Source organism: Cheilinus undulatus, linkage group 5 (genome assembly GCF_018320785.1).
Source record: "Cheilinus undulatus linkage group 5, ASM1832078v1, whole genome shotgun sequence".
Classification (NCBI taxonomy): domain Eukaryota; kingdom Metazoa; phylum Chordata; class Actinopteri; order Labriformes; family Labridae; genus Cheilinus; species Cheilinus undulatus.
The window spans coordinates 5,847,057-5,867,671 of NC_054869.1; the positions used below are offsets into that span (position 1 = coordinate 5,847,057).

General features: G+C 40.2%; 1 protein-coding gene across 1 annotated transcript; it reads right to left on the bottom strand.

Annotated features, from left to right (window-relative positions):
• Positions 1–2,792: 2,792 nt before the first annotated feature.
• On the bottom strand, positions 2,793–17,630 carry npffr1l2 (neuropeptide FF receptor 1 like 2). Its single transcript, XM_041788196.1, has 3 exons — positions 17,288–17,630; positions 4,850–4,949; positions 2,793–3,795 (listed from the first exon to the last, which is right to left on the bottom strand). The coding sequence occupies exons 1-3, from the start codon at positions 17,628–17,630 to the stop codon at positions 2,793–2,795; spliced, it is 1,446 nt and encodes a 481-aa protein (XP_041644130.1).
• Positions 17,631–20,615: the final 2,985 nt, after the last annotated feature.

A 20,615-nucleotide genomic window follows, 5' to 3' on the forward strand; every position in this document is an offset into this window, starting at 1 on the left:
AAGATTGTGCATGAATTACATCTTCAATGCTGTAGAGGTAGTTTTTTTCTTTATTTTTTCTAAAGGCACGGATTGCACTGACTGTTGGTTGTCTGGTCTGAAAAAAGATCTTTCTTTTTTTTTTTTTTTTAGGATTATGTGTTCAGGCTTTTTGCCATTATTGGGACAGGACAGCTGAAGAGAGATGGGAAATACAGTGAGAAAGAGAGGGGTAAGACAAGCGCCAAACTGTACCAAGAATGGGAATCAATCCCACGACCAGTGCGTTAAGGACTACAGCCTTTATGGTAGCCTGCTCCACCAACTTTACTCCTATCACACGATCTTTAGTGACAGGAGTAGTTCATTTTCTTGTTAATACATTCCCTTTCTTGTGCATTATAAAGCGAACAGTCTGACCTGTCTGATATGTTGAATTCAAAATCAAACTCTGTATAGGACTCCATATTTGCTTAATTTGCAAAGATGACCATGTGGTTAAACCGCATGGAGAACTACAGATGGTGAGCAACAAGTGATTTCTGCATAGAGAAACACCACCAGAAGTCCACATTTGTGCAGTTTTCAACTACGTCAAGCGTTTAGATTTCGAGCATTCATAATAAAAATATCCTAAGCTGCTTTTGTGTCTTGAAAGTAGTGAAATATTCAGAGAAAAGTTTAAAAAGCTCACAGAGAAAGGGCGGGAATTGAAAAAGCCTTCGTCTAAAGTCTGGACGAGCAGTGTCACACAACACTCATTTTTGCTCCGTTTCGAAAAACTGCCCCGTTTTGGTTCGGTACGGTTGAGTCATGGTTTAGCTCATTAAACTCTTATCCATGTTTCCTCTGCTGATGTCTGGCCAGTCTCGCTCTTTTAAGAGATCCTGTTCATTTGACTTAGCTCAATAGAGCTGCTTGTTTGGCTCCCAAAATGTCTTTCCACTTTTTAACAGTCTGACTTTTTAAATGTGGATTTAAAAAACAACAACAAAAAAAAAAAAAAAACGGAGGAAAGAAAACTGGCACTCAAAGGGGAGCTAGCTACCGTGGCTCAGGCTAAAGAGCTTGTTTGTGAACGGTGCATCTTTACTTTGGCCCTTCCCCCACAAGGTTTATTAGGTTGATAGTATATCAAAGTTTCAATTTAAAGCATGTTTGTGAAAAAATGAGAATTTTTATATGTTGAAGGGGCTCAGCTAGCCTCTTAGCTCAGAGCAAGATTCCTCAAGGATCTTGTCATGCTTCTTCTGGCTAGATGGCACTAGGAGGTCTGCAGGACTGAATAGTTTGTGAATTTGATGGTCTTCATGCCAGGTAAATCGCCTAAACTGTGGAAAAAATCTCTTTTTTAAAAAGTGTAGGAATCATACTCAATTTATAACGATTTTTTGATGATAATTGCAGCATACAGGTCCATTTAGAGCTTTAAAGGACCTGTAAAGTGAAAATGAATCCGTATTTAGATTTGTTAGATGACAGGTCACTGTGTTATGAACCCCTAAATCAAAATTCAGTCAAATAAAACATCTCTAAGTTTATGAAATTAAGCTTCACAGTTATAAAAATGAGGCATTTAAATCTGCTCCAGAATGGTGTGGGCGTATCTGTTGAATAAGCTGAAGCCACGCCCACTCTGGTTTAAAAAAAAAATGTTACAGTCTGAATGTTGACCTTATGATCAGAGTGCAGCTGCCTGGCTCTGTGCCTGAGAAGAGACAAAATCTGTTTTCTGGCTCAGATCTCTGTTCTGATGCTTTAAATGACTCATAGACCACTGTGGCTGATAGATTTGGCAGCTGAGAGGAGGTTAAGGAGAGGAGGGCAGACTTTTTTTCCAAGTGGGGAGGGCCAACTGAACCTGGGGGCGGGGTTAACTCCCCACATGATGTCGTGAGGGGAAATCTGAGAACAGCTTGTTTTAGCACACATTTTATGAGGGCGGGGTGTTAATGGATTTTTCTGGTACATGAGCGGATTGTGGACAGGCCAGAGGTACATATTTTTGTTAGGAAAACCTGAAAAGTGATTTTTGCATAATGTCCCCTTTAATTTAAGGTCTAAACTGCAATATTATTCATTAAAATAACTTTAAATGGTTGGACATTTTCAAAAATTTGGATTGCAATTTCTCTGAATGAGTTGGAGCCAGGTCCTGATGCCCAACCATGTAAGCATTACCTACGCTGAGAGCTAGCGCTGCTAATGCTAACGGTGCAGCCAACGAGCCACACACACCCTGGCTCACCCTGTGCACAAGGAGACGGTAAATAGAGAACATCCCAGCAGCAGGTTTCCTACGCTCACAAAGTCTGCTGTTGAAAAGATAGTATAAAAATATTTATTTTTGGACATTATGAATCGGGTCAGAATCCTAAAAATACAAACGACTCTGGTGCAAATTGTTTTTTTTTTGTTTTTTTTTCTCCATCCTGCACCTCTAGTAATATTTGGCCATTTTTTAAATACCATTTAAATGTTGTACTAGTTTTGGGCTTTCTTTGTGGCCCATGTGGAGTTCCTAAATATACTGATCTCTTCAGTAGTAGGGGTGTGTGCAATGTTATGTTGATATAGAGCAAGGGGGTATTGTGCAAAATACAATGTTCTAAGATTACTAGCTGCACCTCCAGTGCTTTCCTTGTGTTAGTAACATAAGTGCCTACTTTAAGGTTGAGGTTTTGCATGGATCTAGGTAAAAACATCTCATTAAAAATACCCACACTATTTTCAAATTAGATCATCAATTAGTGTCCTCTCCTTTGACCTTATTATGGCTTATTTGGCTCATTTCTGGGTCACACTGTGATCCCTCAGTTTTCCCATGCCTGATAAACCCCTCTTGAACCCACCCTGTCCGACTCTTCTCCATTACTGATTCTTTTATGGATTTCTATCATTTCAAAACCTTGATCTGAAACACTTCTTTCTGAATGAACCACCACACACCCCACCCTGCCACTCTTATTCCCTCCTCCACTGTCACTCAAATTGTGGTCATTGTGGACTCGATTTCTCCCCCCTAGGGCAAGATGGTTGTGATTGCCACCGCCGTCTCTAAAGTCATTGGCTCTGCAAGGTGCTTGCCCAGACTGGGTACTCTTGCCCCACCCAGCCATTCTTCTCCACAGCCGGCTCTGCAGGAAGGTACAGAAAGGTCGAGACTTGCATACAGCCTGGAAGCCTCTCTTAAAGTTCTCGTTGTAGTAGCCGTAGATGATAGGGTTGACGCTGGAGTTGGCGAAAGCCAGCCAGTGAGCAAAAGGAAAAATGTAGCCGGTCACAAGGTCCAGCTGGTCCCTGGTCAAACGGGCGTAGTCTGCCATCATCATGAGGGTCCAGAGTGGTAACCAAGAGAGCATGAAGAGCAAAGTCACCAAAACGAGCATCTTTATCACCCTGATCTTCTTCTTGGATATCAACTGCTGCCCTCCTCTTCTACCTCCTACCTGGTCAGGTGCGTTGGCCAGCTGTGGCTCTCTGTTTGCAACCACAGAGGAGTACAGTTTGACCCCGATGCTTCCGTACATCAGAGTGATGGCGGTGAGGGGCACCATGTAGATGACAGCAAACAGAACCGCAGTGTAGGCTTTTCTCATCTGAGGTTTGGAGAAGTCTTCGTAGCAGGTGTACAGAGGGAGCGTGTTGTTCAAGTCATCATTGTAAATCATGTAATGGGAAGGAACTTTCTCCACAGTTAGCGCCACAGCAGCAGGACACATGACCACCATCGCCAGCACCCAGATCAACGTGATGGTGGCCTTGGCGACGAGTACAGTCGGCTTAGGTTGTAGCGGGAACACGATGCAGCGAAACCTGGAACAGATTACATGAAGAAGAGCATTGAAGCAACAAGAACAGGGATTTTATTTGACATCTCATACAACCCATATAGATGGGTTGTAAGATGTAAGATCAGCTACAGGTGAAGAAATGTGAAATAATCCTGATGTAAGATCAGCTACAGGTGAAGAAATGTGAAATTATCCTGATGTAAGTTCAGCTACAGGTGAAGAAATGTGAAATAATCCTGATGTAAGATCAGCTACAGGTGAAGAAATGTGAAATAATCCTGATGTAAGATCAGCTACAGGTGAAGAAATGTGAAATAATCCTGATGTAAGATCAGCTACAGGTGAAGAAATGTGAAATAATCCTGATGTAAGATCAGCTACAGGTGAAGAAATGTGAAATAATCCTGATGTAAGTTCAGCTACAGGTAAAGAGGCTCTCGAAAGCAGAACTGGGTTTATCAAGAGAGCATAGGAGCATTTGGACCTTGGAGTTAAAAGGAAATAATTTAAGCTAATTAAATCTATTTTTACATACTGGCTAGAGGAAAAGCACAATGAAAAGTCCATAAACTTTGTTCACCATGTTCTACAAAGCCTTGGTTATTTTTGTACCTTGAAAAGAACCAGAAAAAGTTGCATCCAAAAGTCTTGAACTAAGATTGCTGTTTAATATAAAACTAAAAAATGCCGATGATCTGTATTCTCATTTCCCCCTTCCGTTCCCACCATAGCTCCCGTTTTTTTCCGGGTTTCTCCATTGTTTTTGGGCCATCTCCCGTCCACTTCCTGTTTTGTCTTTTCTCCCCAGAAACTTTTCATGGCTCTACTATAAAAAGGCTAATTCATAAACACAGAATAATACTTTTTGTGTGTTTCTGAGGACACCAAAGTCACCACTCAACTGAAGAGTGCTTGAGCCCACACCTTGCGACTGCAGTCTATATGATCTATTTACTGTCACTGCACCTCGGCCCCTGCAGACCTAAAACCATCGCGGCCCACCAGGAATTCTTCCAGATCTTCAGATATGCCTGTAAAGGTGTGATATTTACTTGTCAAACCACCAAGTAACTCACCTTTCTGCAGCGATTGCCACCAGGGTGAAGACTGATGCAGAAACCGAAACTCCCTGCACAAAGCCGCTCATCTTGCACATGGTGTTGGAAAAAGGCCAACCTGTTTGGGAAAAAGACAGAAGGGTAGTGCTCAAACTCACGGCTCTGCCTCTGACTTTATTCAATCAATAGTTCACATTTGATTCCTACGTCCCCTGTAACAGTGACTTAAATGTAGTTTCATTCCAAAGGTATTCTTAAATCCAGGTTTGATCAGCTAAGGCTACTTTACAATGCATTAAAAAAGTATTTGCCCCTGCCTGATTTCTTTGTTTTTGCATTTTTGTCACACTTAAATGTTTTAGGATCATCAAAAAAGTTTTGATATCAGACAAAGATAACCTGAGTAAATACACACTGCTCATTAGCGTTAGGCCATTAGCTGCTGGTCGGACATTCTCCTTCAGGATTTTCTGGTTAAGAGCAGAATTCATGGTTCCATCAATCACAGAAAGTGGCCCAGGTCCTGAAGCAGCAAAGCAGCCCCAGATCATCACACTACCACCATCATGTTTAATGTTCTTCTGATGAAACGCCGTGTTAGTTTTACTCTAGATGGAATGGACGCACACCTTTCAAAAATTTCAACTTTTGTTTCCTCAGTCCACAGAATATTTCTCCAAAAGTCTTGGGATCAGGATGTTTTTAGTCAAATGTGAGATGAGCCTTTGTGTTCTTTTTGGTCAGCAGTGGTTTTGGCATGGAAACTCTCCCATAATGCCATTTTTTTCTCAGTGTCTTTTTTATTGTTGAGTCATGAACATTGATCTTAAATTAATTAAATGAGGCCTGCAGGTCTTTTAGATGCTGTTCTGGGTTCTTCTGGGACGTCCTGGATGAGTCATCGGTGTGCTCTTGGAGATATTTTGGTAGGCTAGCCTCTCCTGGAAAGGTTCACCACTGTTCCAAGTTTTCTCCATTTGTGGATAATGGCTCTCACTGTGATTCGCTGGAGTCCCAAAGCCTCAGAAATGTCTTCGTAACCCTTTCCAGACTGATGGAAGTCAGTATCTTTGTTTCTTATCTGTTCTTGGATTTCTTAAGATGGCACCATGATGTGCTGGTTTTGAGATCTTTTGGTGAACTTCACTTTGTCGGACAGGTTCTGTTTAAAGGATTCTGGATTTAACAGGTCTGGCAGTAATCAGGCCTGGGTGTGGCTAGTGAAACTGAACTCAGCTTCCCCCAAAAATGTGGTTAATCATAGTAAATTCATGATTTACACAGGGCCAGGTAGGTTTGGATGGCTTTTCCCCCTTAATTAGTGAAATCCTCATTAAAAACTGCATTTTTTTTACTCGTGTTATCTAATATTTAAATTTGATGCTAAAAAGGAACAGAAAGAAGGTGGGATGTTTAATATCTCCAGGCATATATTACTTTTCACATGTGCTGAGCTGTCTTTGGGATAATAACTGGGACGCTCATGCCCATACAATGACTGGGAGAGTGATCACATGACTGAATAAATGAAGAAGAAATCAAGCTTGTTCCCAGTTCCAGTCTGCCTGTTGTGCAGTGTTGTCTCTTATCAGGATCTGATCAGGTTAATACATTTATTGATCATATTATAGAAAGCTGGCCTCTGATTGGTTCATTTCTGTCTCATCTGACATTCAGAATCATAGTTGGGTCCATATTTTCCATCACTGTTGAAGCATGAAGATGCTACACTGAGCAGGACTTAGCTGCTGACCTTAAAAGAGGACATACCACGTAATTAGTGTGGATGCTCACACTATTGATATTTAAGTCGGCCATTTTGTTGATTATTCTTCTTCTGCGCCGGCTATCTCCTCCTTCATGTCGTATCGACACCGTTCAGTTTCTTCGTCATTCAACTGCTATGACTTTTCTCATTTCTAACTTTTATAATTTTTGAAATATAGCTATTTTCATGCAATTTTCAGCTATTTCTATGCTTTTTCAGCCATTGAATGCCATTTTCAGCTACTCTTATGCCATTTGACACTATTTTATTCTATTTTTATGCTATTTTCTGCTATTTTTGTGCCTTGACTATTTCAGCAGTTCTTTCACAATTCAGCTCTCCCCATGCAATTTCAGCTGAAATTGCAATTTTGATCTAGTTACAGTGCTTAACAAATTTATTAGACCAGCTGTCTCAGAGACCATCCAGCATCATGAAGTGCTTTAATGCGTACTCTTTATTTTCAGTGAGCTCTCCACGTTTTACCATTTTGAACAGGAATGAGGAATTTCAAACTGAATTCACCTTTTTAGACACAAATCTGAGAAGTCAGAAATTTTTTGTAAATCAGTAAATTTGAAAATTCATGGATAACAATAATAATTATATTTTAGCATTAAAAATATTTCGGTTAAAGAGCTTCTACGTATTAACCATTGCAGAAACATAAAAAATGATTTTGGTTTCACTAATTTTACCACTGCTGTTAATTTAGGGCAGATGTGGCATAAACCTTACTTTGGGTGGTGGTCTAATAAATTTGTTAAACACTGTATGTATTTAAAAAAAAAAATCAGTACATTATTTCAGACCTTAATCTCATCCAATTGCTTTTAAACCGCCACCCTTGAAAATACAGTACTTTGCAGAACTTTTGGGCATGTTTGGCCAAAAATTGAGGCTGAAGTAAGGCAAAAATTTGGCATGTAAGCCTCCTCAGGGCACCATCGGGAGGGAAGGAGGATTGACACAACCCCAGTCATGCTCTGGGTGTCCTTTCATATTACAAGGAGCAAGGAAAAAAAACCTGCTGAAAAAATGAAGTCCACACCTTAGGGATGGTGTAAGGGGTGGATGCGGTGAGTTAGCATGGCCTAGGGTACCATCTTGGCGGGTTGTACACAGCAAATTCAGGTCATTGAAATAAACTCTGTGATTTAAATCAACTCAATCTGAGTGTACATATGAGACCATCGAATAAACTCCAGAGCCAAGTTAAAATAACTCTTTTCTGGGAGTTGATTTTTAACTGTTATCAGGAGTTAAAATAAACTCTTACAAGAGTTAAAATACTACTCTCACTAAGAGTAAAATTAACTCCCATCTTGAGTTACATGAACTCTACCTCAGTGTTCATTGTTAATACTTCACAGTGTTATATATTTTCACGCACAGAGGTTGTATTGTAGATCACTTCAAACACCAGAAGAAGCACTACCATGCCAATAACACCTGCTGATTTCCCTTGACCATTGTGGCTAAGCTGGTGTGCACTGGTCAGGATGGGGCAAAGAGACAGAGAGCCTCTCCTCCTTAACTAAATGCCAGTCCTTGCCACGTGGTGTCACTAATGGTGCAGATGTGTCTAACATCAAATCAACAATAATTCACCAGAAACATGAGCAAAAGTATTCCAGTGGTGATAACTGTACAACAGGCAGAATCTAAACACATCTAACATGCATCTAAACACACAATGCATGATGGGAAAACTCCGCTCCCCAGATTTGAAGTGGCAGTGTAGGCGTGGCAACAAAGCTGTAGGGAATGAACTCAGGAACAGTGTTGTTCTCAACATTGTTTGAATGAACTACTTTTTTTTCATCACTGAACACTAGCTGGAGTCTAAGTGTGTGAATGTACTCTGAAAATCTAACTCTTTCACTCTTTTTTGTTTAACTCCCAATTTTTTCACTCTGGGAACTTGCTGTGTATGGTTGCAATGAGCCCTTAATCCTGCTGTGGATGCTTCGAGGGCCTAAAAGCTACAGACTCTGGGTATATTACCAGGGGTGAAAAGGCTCAGACAAAAGAGATGCCATCGAGCTTGACCTTGACTGCATGAAATAACAATTGATATTTCAGTGCTCAGTGCTGGTGATGGCTGAGGCTGGAGGCATTATGTTTTTACCTTAACTTTGTCAAACGTTTACCTTAACTCAAGGATAAACGGAATTTATTCTTGAGTTCATAGGCCAAAGGTCAGGTCATTGGGCCTCATGGCCATCCCTTGCTGGTGAATGTGATATCTCATGAATGCTTCAAGGAATTTTTTTTCAGACTTTGTGCTCACATCCACGATGAATCTAACCTGACATTACAAATGGATGTGTTTCACACATTTCACATGTCAGTACACGACTTCTGTTGTTTTTGACAAGAAAACAACTCACTGCAGTTCTTTCTTTTAACCAGAAATGCTGTCAAGTTCTGATAGAACTGGTGCTTTAGCAGCATCCACGCTAATGTCTTCCACCATATCTGCACCAGCCTCTTGTTGCAGCTTGCTTACATCACGACTGTTTCTAACTGGGCCCAATCTGTTCAGACGGGAGCTTTGCAAGACGGATTTACCAGTGAGAAACACAGAAAAGGGCGTATTGATCTGCTTTGTGAGGTTACAATGACTCAAGGTTGGACTGATGTGATTCTGGAATTTATGGTTCAATGGCCCTCATGTTCAGCCCTTGCCTACTAATTTATATATACACTTGCATATGGATCACACTACTGCAGGAAAAAACCCCACAACCCTTCTTCTTGTTAACGCACATCTGTTCTTTCACTTTATGATAATTAGATATCTCAGTATATAACCACCAGGGACCTGAAGACATGGAACATTTTAATTTATCCTCACTGAATTTCCTCTCTTTCCACATTACATTACATTCCTGCTACAGCAGCAGCTTTAAATACACATATACAATTAGTTTGGCAGAAAACTGTATTGAACTAACAACTATAGTGAGAAGGATTGAAATCAATGAACTAGGTCCTCAAGGAGCTGCAAACTGCAGAATGTAGATTCTTTTTAATTCTCTTTACATTCTGTTGCTGTCTTGGTCCACTACAGACTTTCATTTAAAGGGATGTCATTGTCATTTAGCACCAATATTAACCAATTTTTGACACTTTAACCCTTTTTTGATACTTTTTGCCCTCTTTTGCCTCTTTAACCCAATTTTTGAAAGATTTTAACCCCATTTAAAACACTTCTCATGCATGTTTTATCCCCTTTGTGACACTCATCAATTTTTGCCCCTTTTTAACCCTTTTATTACTTTTTTCAACATTTTTTGCAACTTTTAAACCAATTTTTGTCACTTTTAACCCATTGTTGATACTTTTGCCCCTTGTTGCCTCTTTTTAACAATTTTTGATAACTCGCCATGCTGCCCTGTTTACTTTCCTCTCTCCTGCTTCTCTCTCCTCCGCTCTTCTCCGACAATGGGAGAAGTGAAAGTCCAGCGAGAAATGCACGCTGATGGCTCAGAATGTCCTCATAATTTATACTTGATGATCATGATATAGTAATTTTATACATCCTGCAAGCAAAAATACATCAACTATACTCGATACACCGCGTTCCACATTATTATGCAAACGTTTTTCTCTGATTTTCTAAGTATCAATGCAAATGACAGTCAGAATATTTTTCAAGTCATCAGCAGTTAGAGTATAATTCAAATGTTTTTGAACAAACTTCATAATGATAACTATTATTTTTTTTTTTAAATAAAAACCTCAAAATGCACTTTTCCACATGTTCCACATTATTAAGCAGGCCACAGGTTTCAGCAATATGGGAAAGAAAAAGGATCTCTGCTGCTGAAAAGTGTCAAATAGTGTAATGCCTTGGGCAAGGAATGAAAACATTCGACATTTCAGGAAAAATTAAGCATGATCATCATACCGTGAAGAAATTTGTGGCTGATTCAGAGCACAGACGGGTTCGTGCAGATAAAGGCATAATGAGGAAGATTTCTGATGGACAAATACATCAGATTAAGAGAGCAGCTGCTAAAATGCCATTACAAAGCAGCAAACAGGTATTTGAAGCTGCTGGTGCCTCTGGAGTCCCACCAACCTCAAGGTGTAGGATCCTCCAGACATGCATAAACCTACTATTCAGCCACCCCTAACCAATGCTCACAAGCAGACATGGTTGCAGTGGGCCCAGAAATACATGAAGACTCATTTTCAAACAGTCTTATTGACTGATGAGTGCATGCAACCCTGGATGGTCCAGATGGAGGAGTAGTGGATGGTTGGTGGATGGCCACCATGTCCCAACGAGGCCGGGACGTCAACAAGGAGGGGGCGGAGTCATGTTTGGGCCGGAATCATGAGGAGAGAGCTGATAGGCCACTTTAGGGTCCCTGAAGGTGTGAAAATGACCTCGACAAAGTATATAGAGTTTCTGACGGACCACTTTCTTCCATGGTACAAAAGAGAACAGTGCCTTCTGTAGCAAAATTTTCTTCAAGCATGACAATGCACCATCTCATGCTGCAAAGAATCCCTCTGTGTCATTGGCTGCTATGGGCATAAAAGGAGAGAAACTCATGGTGTGGCCCCCATCCTCCCCTGACCTCAACCCTACTGAGAACCTTTGGAGCATCCTCAAGCTAAAGATCTATGAGGGTGGGAGGCAGTTCACATCAAAACAGCAGCTCTGGGAGGATATTCTGACATCCTGCAAAGAAATTCCAGCAGAAACTCTCCAAAAACTCACAAGTTCAATGGATGCAAGAATAGTGACGGTGATATCAAAGAAGGGCTCCTATGTTAACATGGAACTTGTCCTGTTAAGATGTTTTTGATTGAAATAGCTTTGATTTCAGTAAATATGACCTCCTAATGCTGCAATTTCTACAAATGACCATTTTCAGTTCTTTACAACCTATAAAATGTTTTAAAAAGCTGTTGTGCTTAATAATATGGAACAGTGCATTTTGAGGTTTTTATTTTTTTTTAAAATAATTTTTGTCATTATGAAGTTTGTTTGAAAACATTTGAATTATGCTTTAACGGCTGATGACTTGAAAAATATTCTGACTGTCATTTGCATTAATATTTAGGAAAATCAGAGAAAAATATCATTTGCATAATAATGTGGAACGCGGTGTATATCTCTGACTCTAGTCTGCAGCCTCCTCCTGTCTTGCAGCCCTTAGGCCAGCCACACACTACCAGATTTTAAGCCCAATTTGGGGCAAGATTTGCCTCCCCCAATGATCGTGGGGGCGTATTCTGAGAGAAGCCTAGTCGCAAACGACTGTTTGTCTGAATAATCCTCGTGTGTGGTGTCAACACGATCGTTTTACTGCTTCAAATTGCGTCGAAGCTTTCAAAATCCCAAATCGTAACTATCAAACATGTTTCATATTTACGATTCCAGGTTGTAGTGCCTCTGAAGAAGTACCCACAACAACCAATGAGAGTGAGCACACGGGGTAGCGTCACAGCCGGATCATATGTACTTTTACCGCTAACAACCATAAACACAACTTTAACTGAATTCGAGCCAGGATTTCATCCTGAGTCTTTCCCATGTTTATGATTTTTGCTTCACCTGTAACGCATGCTAGGGCAGCCTGTTGTGGTGGGACAGCAAGACGGTATCGACAGACATCCGTGTTTCTTTGTCTTTTTTCTGTCTCCAGTAATCTGACAATCTGGCTGAGTTGTCTAGTGTGTGCGTTCAGAGGATTAGAGATGAAAAATCTTTTGAAATTGTCCTCATATCTGTGGTCTCCTACGGTTTTAAAACGCTTCAGTTTTAAAAATCGTGTAGTGTGTGGCCGGCCTAAATTGCTCCACAGAATGAGTGGATGCATATTCCCACAGAAACATTCCAAGATCTTGTGGAAAGCCTTCCAAGTGTCTTTGCTATCCCATTTAAACTGTCTTTTGTTAAAAAAGTAAGTGAAAAGTTAAATTTACTAGTAGCGGTAGAACCAAACAGAATGTGGAAGACGTCATTGTGAACAATGTAGTGCTATTGACTAAGATCACAAACAAACCAAGTTTTTCTTAAAATGAACTAGATAACATACTACATGAAGATATATCATTGTTTCACATTTAGGTAGCTCGTGGAAAGTATATCTTGAATGGCTATAGCAGTATGGTTAATAAAAAAATCCAAAAGGCAGCATGGACTGAATGATGTGGCTGATAAGGGACAGCAGGAAAGGCAGAATGTCATCCCCCCTACCTCCAAGCATTTTCCATGCCATTCTAGAGAGGAGCTGATAACGACTCTTTAACATCCAAAGCTTGTATTTGAAGCTTCAAAAAAACTGCCCCCTCATGTTCATTAGGATTCATTCAGAGTATGTTCTGAGAAGAAATGAAACATGGATATAAGGAAATGAAATGCAATGTTCATATAGGAAGAGAGGTGACCGGTACCTTTACACAATGGTACTCATGTTCAGCACTTTTGTAACCTTGCAAAGCAGATGGATACGCTCATTTCCATGTTTTTCACTGGCAAATCCATCTTTCAAAGCTCCCGTCTGAACAGTTTTTAGAAAGTGACAGGACCAATCAGCGTCGAGGGGCAGTACTTTCGGGCACGGCAGAGTCGTGGCGGGAGACATTAGCGTAGATGCTGCTAAAGTGCCAGATTTATCAGAACTTGACGACATTTCTTCGTTAAAAGAAGAACAAAGAACAGCAGTGAGTTGTTTTCTTTTCAAGAATGACAAAAGTCGTGTACCGACATGTCTGGAGTTGCAATGGTTCACGTTATGCAGCTCTCTGTGTTATGCAGCTCCCTCTGTTCTCCTCTGTAGTGGCGAACCTTGGTAGCGGCTATGTCTTGTTTTTTGTTGCTCTGATTGGCCCGTGGAGATGTGACAGACAGAACGTTCATCCAATCACCCTCCAAGTTTTTTCCAAACGCTCTGCCCTTTCCCAATCACTGTCTATGAGTGGTTTTGTTTCACACATCCATCTGGCGTGCCAGGTTAGGTATGGCTATTGTTAAGGTTACGGTTTTCCGAAGTGTCGTGGGGCTGCTGCCAGGGTAGCTTTTAGCTCTGATGTAGCAGTAGGAAAGCAGCAGTTTGGAGCTGGACCACATTTCTTCTTAAAACAAGCACAAAGAGTCACACTGAAAGCTTGTCTTGGCACGGAAGATGTTTTTGCACTTCTCCCGAGAGGGCTTGGAATCAATTTTACATGAAGCTCCACAAATTCCCGATCTAGGGCAGCAGTAGTCTGCGTAAGAGTAGCACATGTGCACTACGTCATTTGTTGCTCTGACAGCCTGTCATGAATGTGATGGACAGAACGTTCCTCCAATCACCTTCTGAAGATTTTCTGAAAAGTCCTGCCCTTCCCAAACACTTTCTATGGGAGCATTCCCAGATGAGTGGGAAATACATTCAGTCGATCTGGTGTGCCAGATTGGCTGTTTCCTGCCGACAGACATTAGGGACAGCACAATTACACACCCCAAAAACCAATCACTCCGCCAGAACACACAATTTAGTCTAGCATTTCAACAGACAGTCTTGTTCCTTGTTCTGCTGTATCACCCATCATCGTCTCTACAGTGGAGCCCCTAAGAATCACACCTGTAAGGCAGGTAAGAAGCATGAAACAAATCATAATGTTCTCTAGATGTCCTTCGCACTTCTTCTTATATTAAATTATGTAGAGAAATATAGATTTTCTCTCATTGATGTCACAACATGATCCTCTTTTTATGTGAAGATTTACGAGTGGTGATTTGATCCTACATAACATGTTGTGTCCCGGTGAGAATAATGAAAGCACACTGTCACAGCTTGAAGTGCATTAGTGGCCTTTCTGCGAACATACTGCTGCTTTGGTGTTTATAAAAATGCTTCATTTATAAGTAGACATATATTCTCTGCAGAAATAGAGCTACCAAAGCTTCTCTATAATGACATGGTACAGTACTGAAAACTCTAGATATATATATATATATAGCACACACTCAAGGCAGCACTGACGTAGGTTTGAGTTAACCCTGTAATAAATACAATGAGCCACTGAAAGCACTCTCTATATATTTCTGCACAAAGCAATCCCTTCCTCTGTAAAAAAGAAAAAAAAAAAAAAAAAAAAAAAAAAAAAAAAAAGCTTATTATTCATCCTATGCTTCTTAAATGCATCATGACCACATCCCCGTTGTAGGGTGGGGCAATATAGCCTAAAGGTATGGTATACCTAAGTCATGTCTGAGCATGAGATGAACACAGAATAATGGTTTTGTAAGACTGCAGTTTTAAGTAGGGGCAGCTGAGTCGGCCTGAGCTATCAGCCAAGTAAGTGGCTGCTTCTGGTCCCATCACAACCAGAGCCCTGAGGAAATGAACATTTCATTAACAAATTTTTATGGAGGTGTTTTTATTTTTCCTATTTTGGGTGCATGCTGATGAGGGGGGTCTTCAAAAGATTGCGCAGCAGGTGAATTTCATCTCCTTCACAAATGTCCACTCCTATACAGCCCTCTACAGAGAGACGGTTCAAAAAAGAGATGGGAGACAGCCTTTCTTCCATCTGTGAGCAAAAAGGTAAAACCTACAACAGGGGTCATCAAGTACATTTGCACAAGGGCCAGATTTAGTTTTGACAGAGACTCTGGGGGCTGGACTTTCAAATAAACAAAAATTAAATAAATATTTTGGTCTGATTAACATACACATGTGGACAAAATTGTTGGTACCCCTCTGTTAATGAAAGAAAAACCCACAGTAGTCACAGAAATAACTTGAATCTGACAAAAGTGATAATAAATAAAAATTCAGTGAAAATTAACCAATGAAAATCAGACATTGTTTTTGAACTGTGGTTCAACAGAATTATTTTAAAAAACAAACTCATGAAATGATGGTACCCCTAGAAAAGACTAAAAATAATGTGACCATAGGGACATGTTCAACCAAGGTGTGTCCTCTAATTAGCATCACAGGTGTCTACAAACTTGTAATCAGTCAGTCGGCCTATTTAAAGGGTGACAAGTAGTCACTGTGCTGTTTGGTGACATGGTGTGTACCACACTAAACATGGACCAGAGGAAGCGAAGGAGAGAGTTGTCTCAGGAGATTAGAAAGAAAATTATAGACAAGCATTTTAAAGGTAAAGGCTATAAGACCATCTCCAAGCAGCTTGATGTTCCTGTGACTACAGTTGCACATATTATTCAGAAATTTAAGATCCACGGGACTGTAGCCAACCTCCCTGGACGTGGCCGCAGGAGGAAAATTGATGACAAATCAAAGAGACGGATAATATGAATGGTAACAAAAGAGCCCAGAACAACCTCCAAAGACATTAAAGATGAACTCCAAGGTCAAGGTACATCAGTGTCAGATTGCACCATCCGTCGTTGTTTGAGCCAAAGTGGACTTTATGGGAGACGACCAAGGAGGACACCACTGTTGAAATCAAATCATAAAAAAGCCAGACTGGAATTTGCCAAATTGCATGTTGACAAGCCACAAAGCTTCTGGGAGAATTTCCCATGGACAGACGAGACAAAACTGGAACTTTTTGGCAAGGCACATCAGCTCTATGTTCACAGATGCAAAAATGAAGCATACCAAGAAAAGAACACTGTCCCTACTGTGAAACATGGAGGAGGCTCTGTTATGTTCTGGGGCTGCTTTGCTGCGTCTGGCACAGGGTGTCTTGAATCTGTGCAGGGTACAATGAAATCTCAAGACTATCAAGGTATTCTAGAGAGAAATGTGCTGCCCAGTGTCAGAAAGCTTGGTCTCAGTCACAGGTCATGGGTCTTGCAACAGGATAATGACCCAAAACAAAGCTAAAAACACCCAAGAATGGCTAAGAGCAAAACACTGGACTATTCTGAAGTGGCCTTCTATGAGCCCTGATCTAAATCCTATTGAACATCTGTGGAAGGAGCTGAAACATGCCGTCTGGGAAAGGCACCCTTCAAACCTGAGACAACTGGAGCAGTTTGCTCATGAGGAGTGGGCCAAAATACCTGCTGAGAGGTGCAGAAGTCTCACTGAAAGTTACAGGAATCATTTGATTGCAGTGATTGCCTCAAAAGGTTGTGCAAGAAAATATTAAGTTAAGGGTACCATCATTTTTTTCCAGGCCTGTTTCATGAGTTTGGTTTTTAAAATAATTCTGTTGAACCACAGTTCAAAAGCAATGTCTGATTTTCATTGGTTAATTTCCACTGAATTTTTATTTATTGTCACTTTTGTCAGTTTCAAGTTATTTCTGTGACCATTGTGGGTTTTTCTTTCAACAGAGGGGTACCAACAATTTTGTACATATGTGTGTGTGTGTGTGTGTGTATATATATATATATATATATATATATATATATATATATATATATATATATATATATATAAGCATGTATGCCTGTATGTGCGGTATACAGATTTAATCTATTATTATTAGCTAATGTGTTTCAATATAATAGAAAAAAAATCCTAAAATAAAGTATTGGGAAAAAAACATATGCACTATTGAAAACCTGGAAAGCTTTTGTGTTTTTGTCACCATTTTGCAGCGCAGGCTTTGGCTACTAGTTACTTGCTCTTGCACTACAAAATAGTGACAATAGTGAGGCTTTCTGGGAATAAAATAATTCAACTTATTACATGGTAAGCAATGATCAACTAACATCTACCCACAGCTTTGAGAGTTGCTCTGCTTCCTACCTGTGATCAGGTTGTCCACCAATGTTGTAGGGATGCAGAAGATGCCCACCAGAAGGTCACTGATGGCCAGGTTAAGGATGAAGAGGTTGGTGACTGAACGCATACGATGGCTTTCCAGTACGATTACACACACCAGGATGTTGCCCGCCATGCACAGCAGGAAGATGAAGGAGTAGACCAGAATGTAGGTGGCAGCCACAAACACAGAGTGCTGATAGTAGGGCGAGAAGGTGATGTTGGTGACATTTGTGACACCAACTAAGGTGCTGTTTTCATAAATCGCTGTGGTGGCCGATCCCTCTGGCTCCATCCCCTCCTCACCCATGATGTCTAGAGACTCCATCCTTGACAAATGCTACAGGGAAAATGAGACAAGACAAGATAGTTGAGAAGATAAGAGCCTACGAAATCATTGTGATTAGTTGGCATTTGACATTTTCTTTGACTAGGAAAATGTTTTGTGATGTAACTATTCCTTCATCCCCCTCTCAGTGTAGCACTTATCCACTTACTGCAGAGCAATTTTACAGCATTACAAGCCTGAAAACCCCTGGATTTCTCCACATTTCTCCACATACAAGTGATTTTTCATAATATTTAAAGCTTTTAGATCCTTATTTTGTCTTTTTCAGAGGATCCCAAAGCCTCCTAATGCAAACGCGTCTGGAATAAATGAAATTAAAAAAGCTTATTAAAGTTGTCTAAGCTGTCTTATGCTTGTGCTGGGTTCAATGGAAAACAAGTAGAAAAGGATTGATAAACCACTGTCTTTTGTTTTTTCAAATTTTAAACACACTTTTAGGAACTTGGGTATGTGCACAAAGGTGTGCTGCAAGGCTTGGTACCGAGCCTATTTTTACCATCTGTAATATACAGTCATAGACAAAAATATTGGCACCCCTGGAATTGTTCCAAAAAATACACCATTTCTACCAGAAATTGTTGCAGTTACAAATGTTTTTGGTAAACACATGTTTATTTCCTTTATGTGCATTGGAACAACACAAAAAAGCAGAAGAAAAAAGCCAAAATTGACATAATTTTACACACAAAAAAACCAAACAAACAAACAAAAAAAAAAAGGCCAGACAAAATTGTTGGCACCCTCAACTTAATATTTGGTTGCACACCCTTGGGGAAAAAAAAACTGAAACCAGTGGTTTCCTATAACCATCAACAAGCTTCTTACACCGCTCAACTGGAATTTTGGACCACTCTTCTTTTGCAAACTGCTCCAGGTCTCTCAGATTTGAAGGGTGGTTCTTGCAACAGTAATTTTAAGATCTCTTCATAGGTGTTCAATGGGATTTAGAGCCGGACTCATTGCTGGCCACTTCAGAACTCTCCAGCTCTTTGTCTCCAACCATTTCTTAGTGTTTTTTAAGGTGTGTTTGGGGTCATTGTCCTGCTGGAACACCCATGACCTCTGACCCAGACCCAGCTTTCTGACACTAGGCCCTACATTGCAGCCGATAATTTTTTGATTGTCTCTAGATTTCATGATTCCTTGCACACAGTCAAGGCACCCAGTGCCAGAGGCAGCAAAACAACCCAAAACATCCTTGAACCTCCACCATGTTTGACTGTAGGTACTGTGTTCTTTTCTATGTGGGCCTCATTCTGTTTTCAGTAAACATGATCTCTGGAGATGGTCTTGTAACCTTGAGATTGTTCATATTTTTCCACAGTTTTGCTTCTTAAGTCCTCAGACAATTCTCGACTCTTTTTCCTCCTCTCCATGCTTGGTGTGACACACACAGGCACACAACACAAAGGTTGAGTCAACTTTTAGAAACTCTAACTGGCTTCAGGTGTGATTTCTGGATTGCCAGCACCTGTTACTGCCACAGGTGAGTTTAAATGAGCATCACATGCTTGAAATAAAATGATTTACCCACAGTTTTAAAAAGGTGACACTATTTTTTTCCAGCACATTTTTGAGTTTTGTGTAAAATAATGTCAGTTTTTTTTTTTTTTTAAATTGTTCTTTGTGTTGTTCCAATGCACATAAAGGCAATAAACATGTGTATACCAAAACATTTGTAATCACAACAATCTCTTGGAGAAATGGTGTATTTTCTGGAAAATTCCAGGGGTGCCAATACTTTTGTCCATGACTGTAGAAGAATTTCTGACATAAACACTCACACAGCGAGAAAAGAGACAAGAGCAGATTCCCAAACACTTTTCCTGTGTAAACTTTTCTCAGCTGAGCAGCAGATCATGAGGGACAGAGAGAGAGAGAGATCTATGGAGGAAGGAGAATGATGCAAGTCTCAGCAGGTAAAAGTCAGAACAATTCCCAAGGTTTTATCACCAACTTTCCCTCATCAATCTCATACACAGTCACTAATGTATTTATCTTTACTTGTGACTTTGGTGCAGATTAAGGCTGTTGGAACGAATTGCGTAGTCCAACTATAATTTGAATATTTAAATCTCATTAATATTCGAATGCCGTAGTTACTATTTGAACGTGTTTTTAAAAAAATTTTGCTGCCCCATTTTTGCTGTTTATTATCATTCTCGAGTCTCTCCCCTGTCTCCTTGGCCTCTTCTTCACCCATATACAGGTGTAAAAACCAAATGTTTCATCACATGATACGTGACATGATGAAGAAGAACGTTTTCACTCCAAAACACAGAGGCACAGCAATGGCCGCCATTGGGGATGTTTATCGCCAGGATGGTACACACACTGGCGGCGATTTGGAAAGTGAGGCTTTGCTACATCTAGAGATGCTGATGTACGAGAGTAAAACCGCACTGCCCACCGACAGTAACCTGCTGTCGTGGTGGAAAGCATTCCAGTCCAGGTATCCTCTCCTGTCCATACGGACTTTACCTCTGAACTATCATCTGTTGCCTCCATCTTTTTTTTCAAAATTATCGAGGCAACCGCCGTAGATGGAACCAAAACCGTACCAACACGCAATAGGTTTTTGAGCATCTAGCCTCCCTGCAGCGGATTTACGTGAGATGAGACTTTACGAGAATTGCAAAGCTCTTTACCAAAACTCCCTTTAATGGAAACGCTTTCAAAGCGCAATTGTACTTAGTTGAAATTTAAGAAATATCACTTTTATTTTGAGAAAAACTGTAATGGAAACCAGCTATTAACTACTTTTGCTTTTAGCTCATTGTTTCTTCATTGCAATCTGTAATGTAATATTTGAGCGTCCTCCAGTGGACAAATGTGTAACTACATTTGTGATTAAAGCAAGTGAACGTTTTACATACATAGTAATAAAAATGTGCATAAATATTCCAATTTAATTTGAAATCTGTAAAAAATAATAAACGAAATTCAAATAGGACTGTAGATAAA

Excerpts from the sequence above, each read along its gene's own strand:
- npffr1l2 (XM_041788196.1), bottom strand. The coding sequence starts at position 17,630 with ATGGAGTCTCTAGACATCATGGGTGAGGAGGGGATGGAGCCAGAGGGA. Across the intron at positions 4,950-17,287 it reads GGTGGACAACCTGATCACAG|GTTGGCCTTTTTCCAACACC; the intron begins GTAGGAAGCAGA and ends TTTCCCAAACAG. Across the intron at positions 3,796-4,849 it reads GTGGCAATCGCTGCAGAAAG|GTTTCGCTGCATCGTGTTCC; the intron begins GTGAGTTACTTG and ends AATCTGTTCCAG.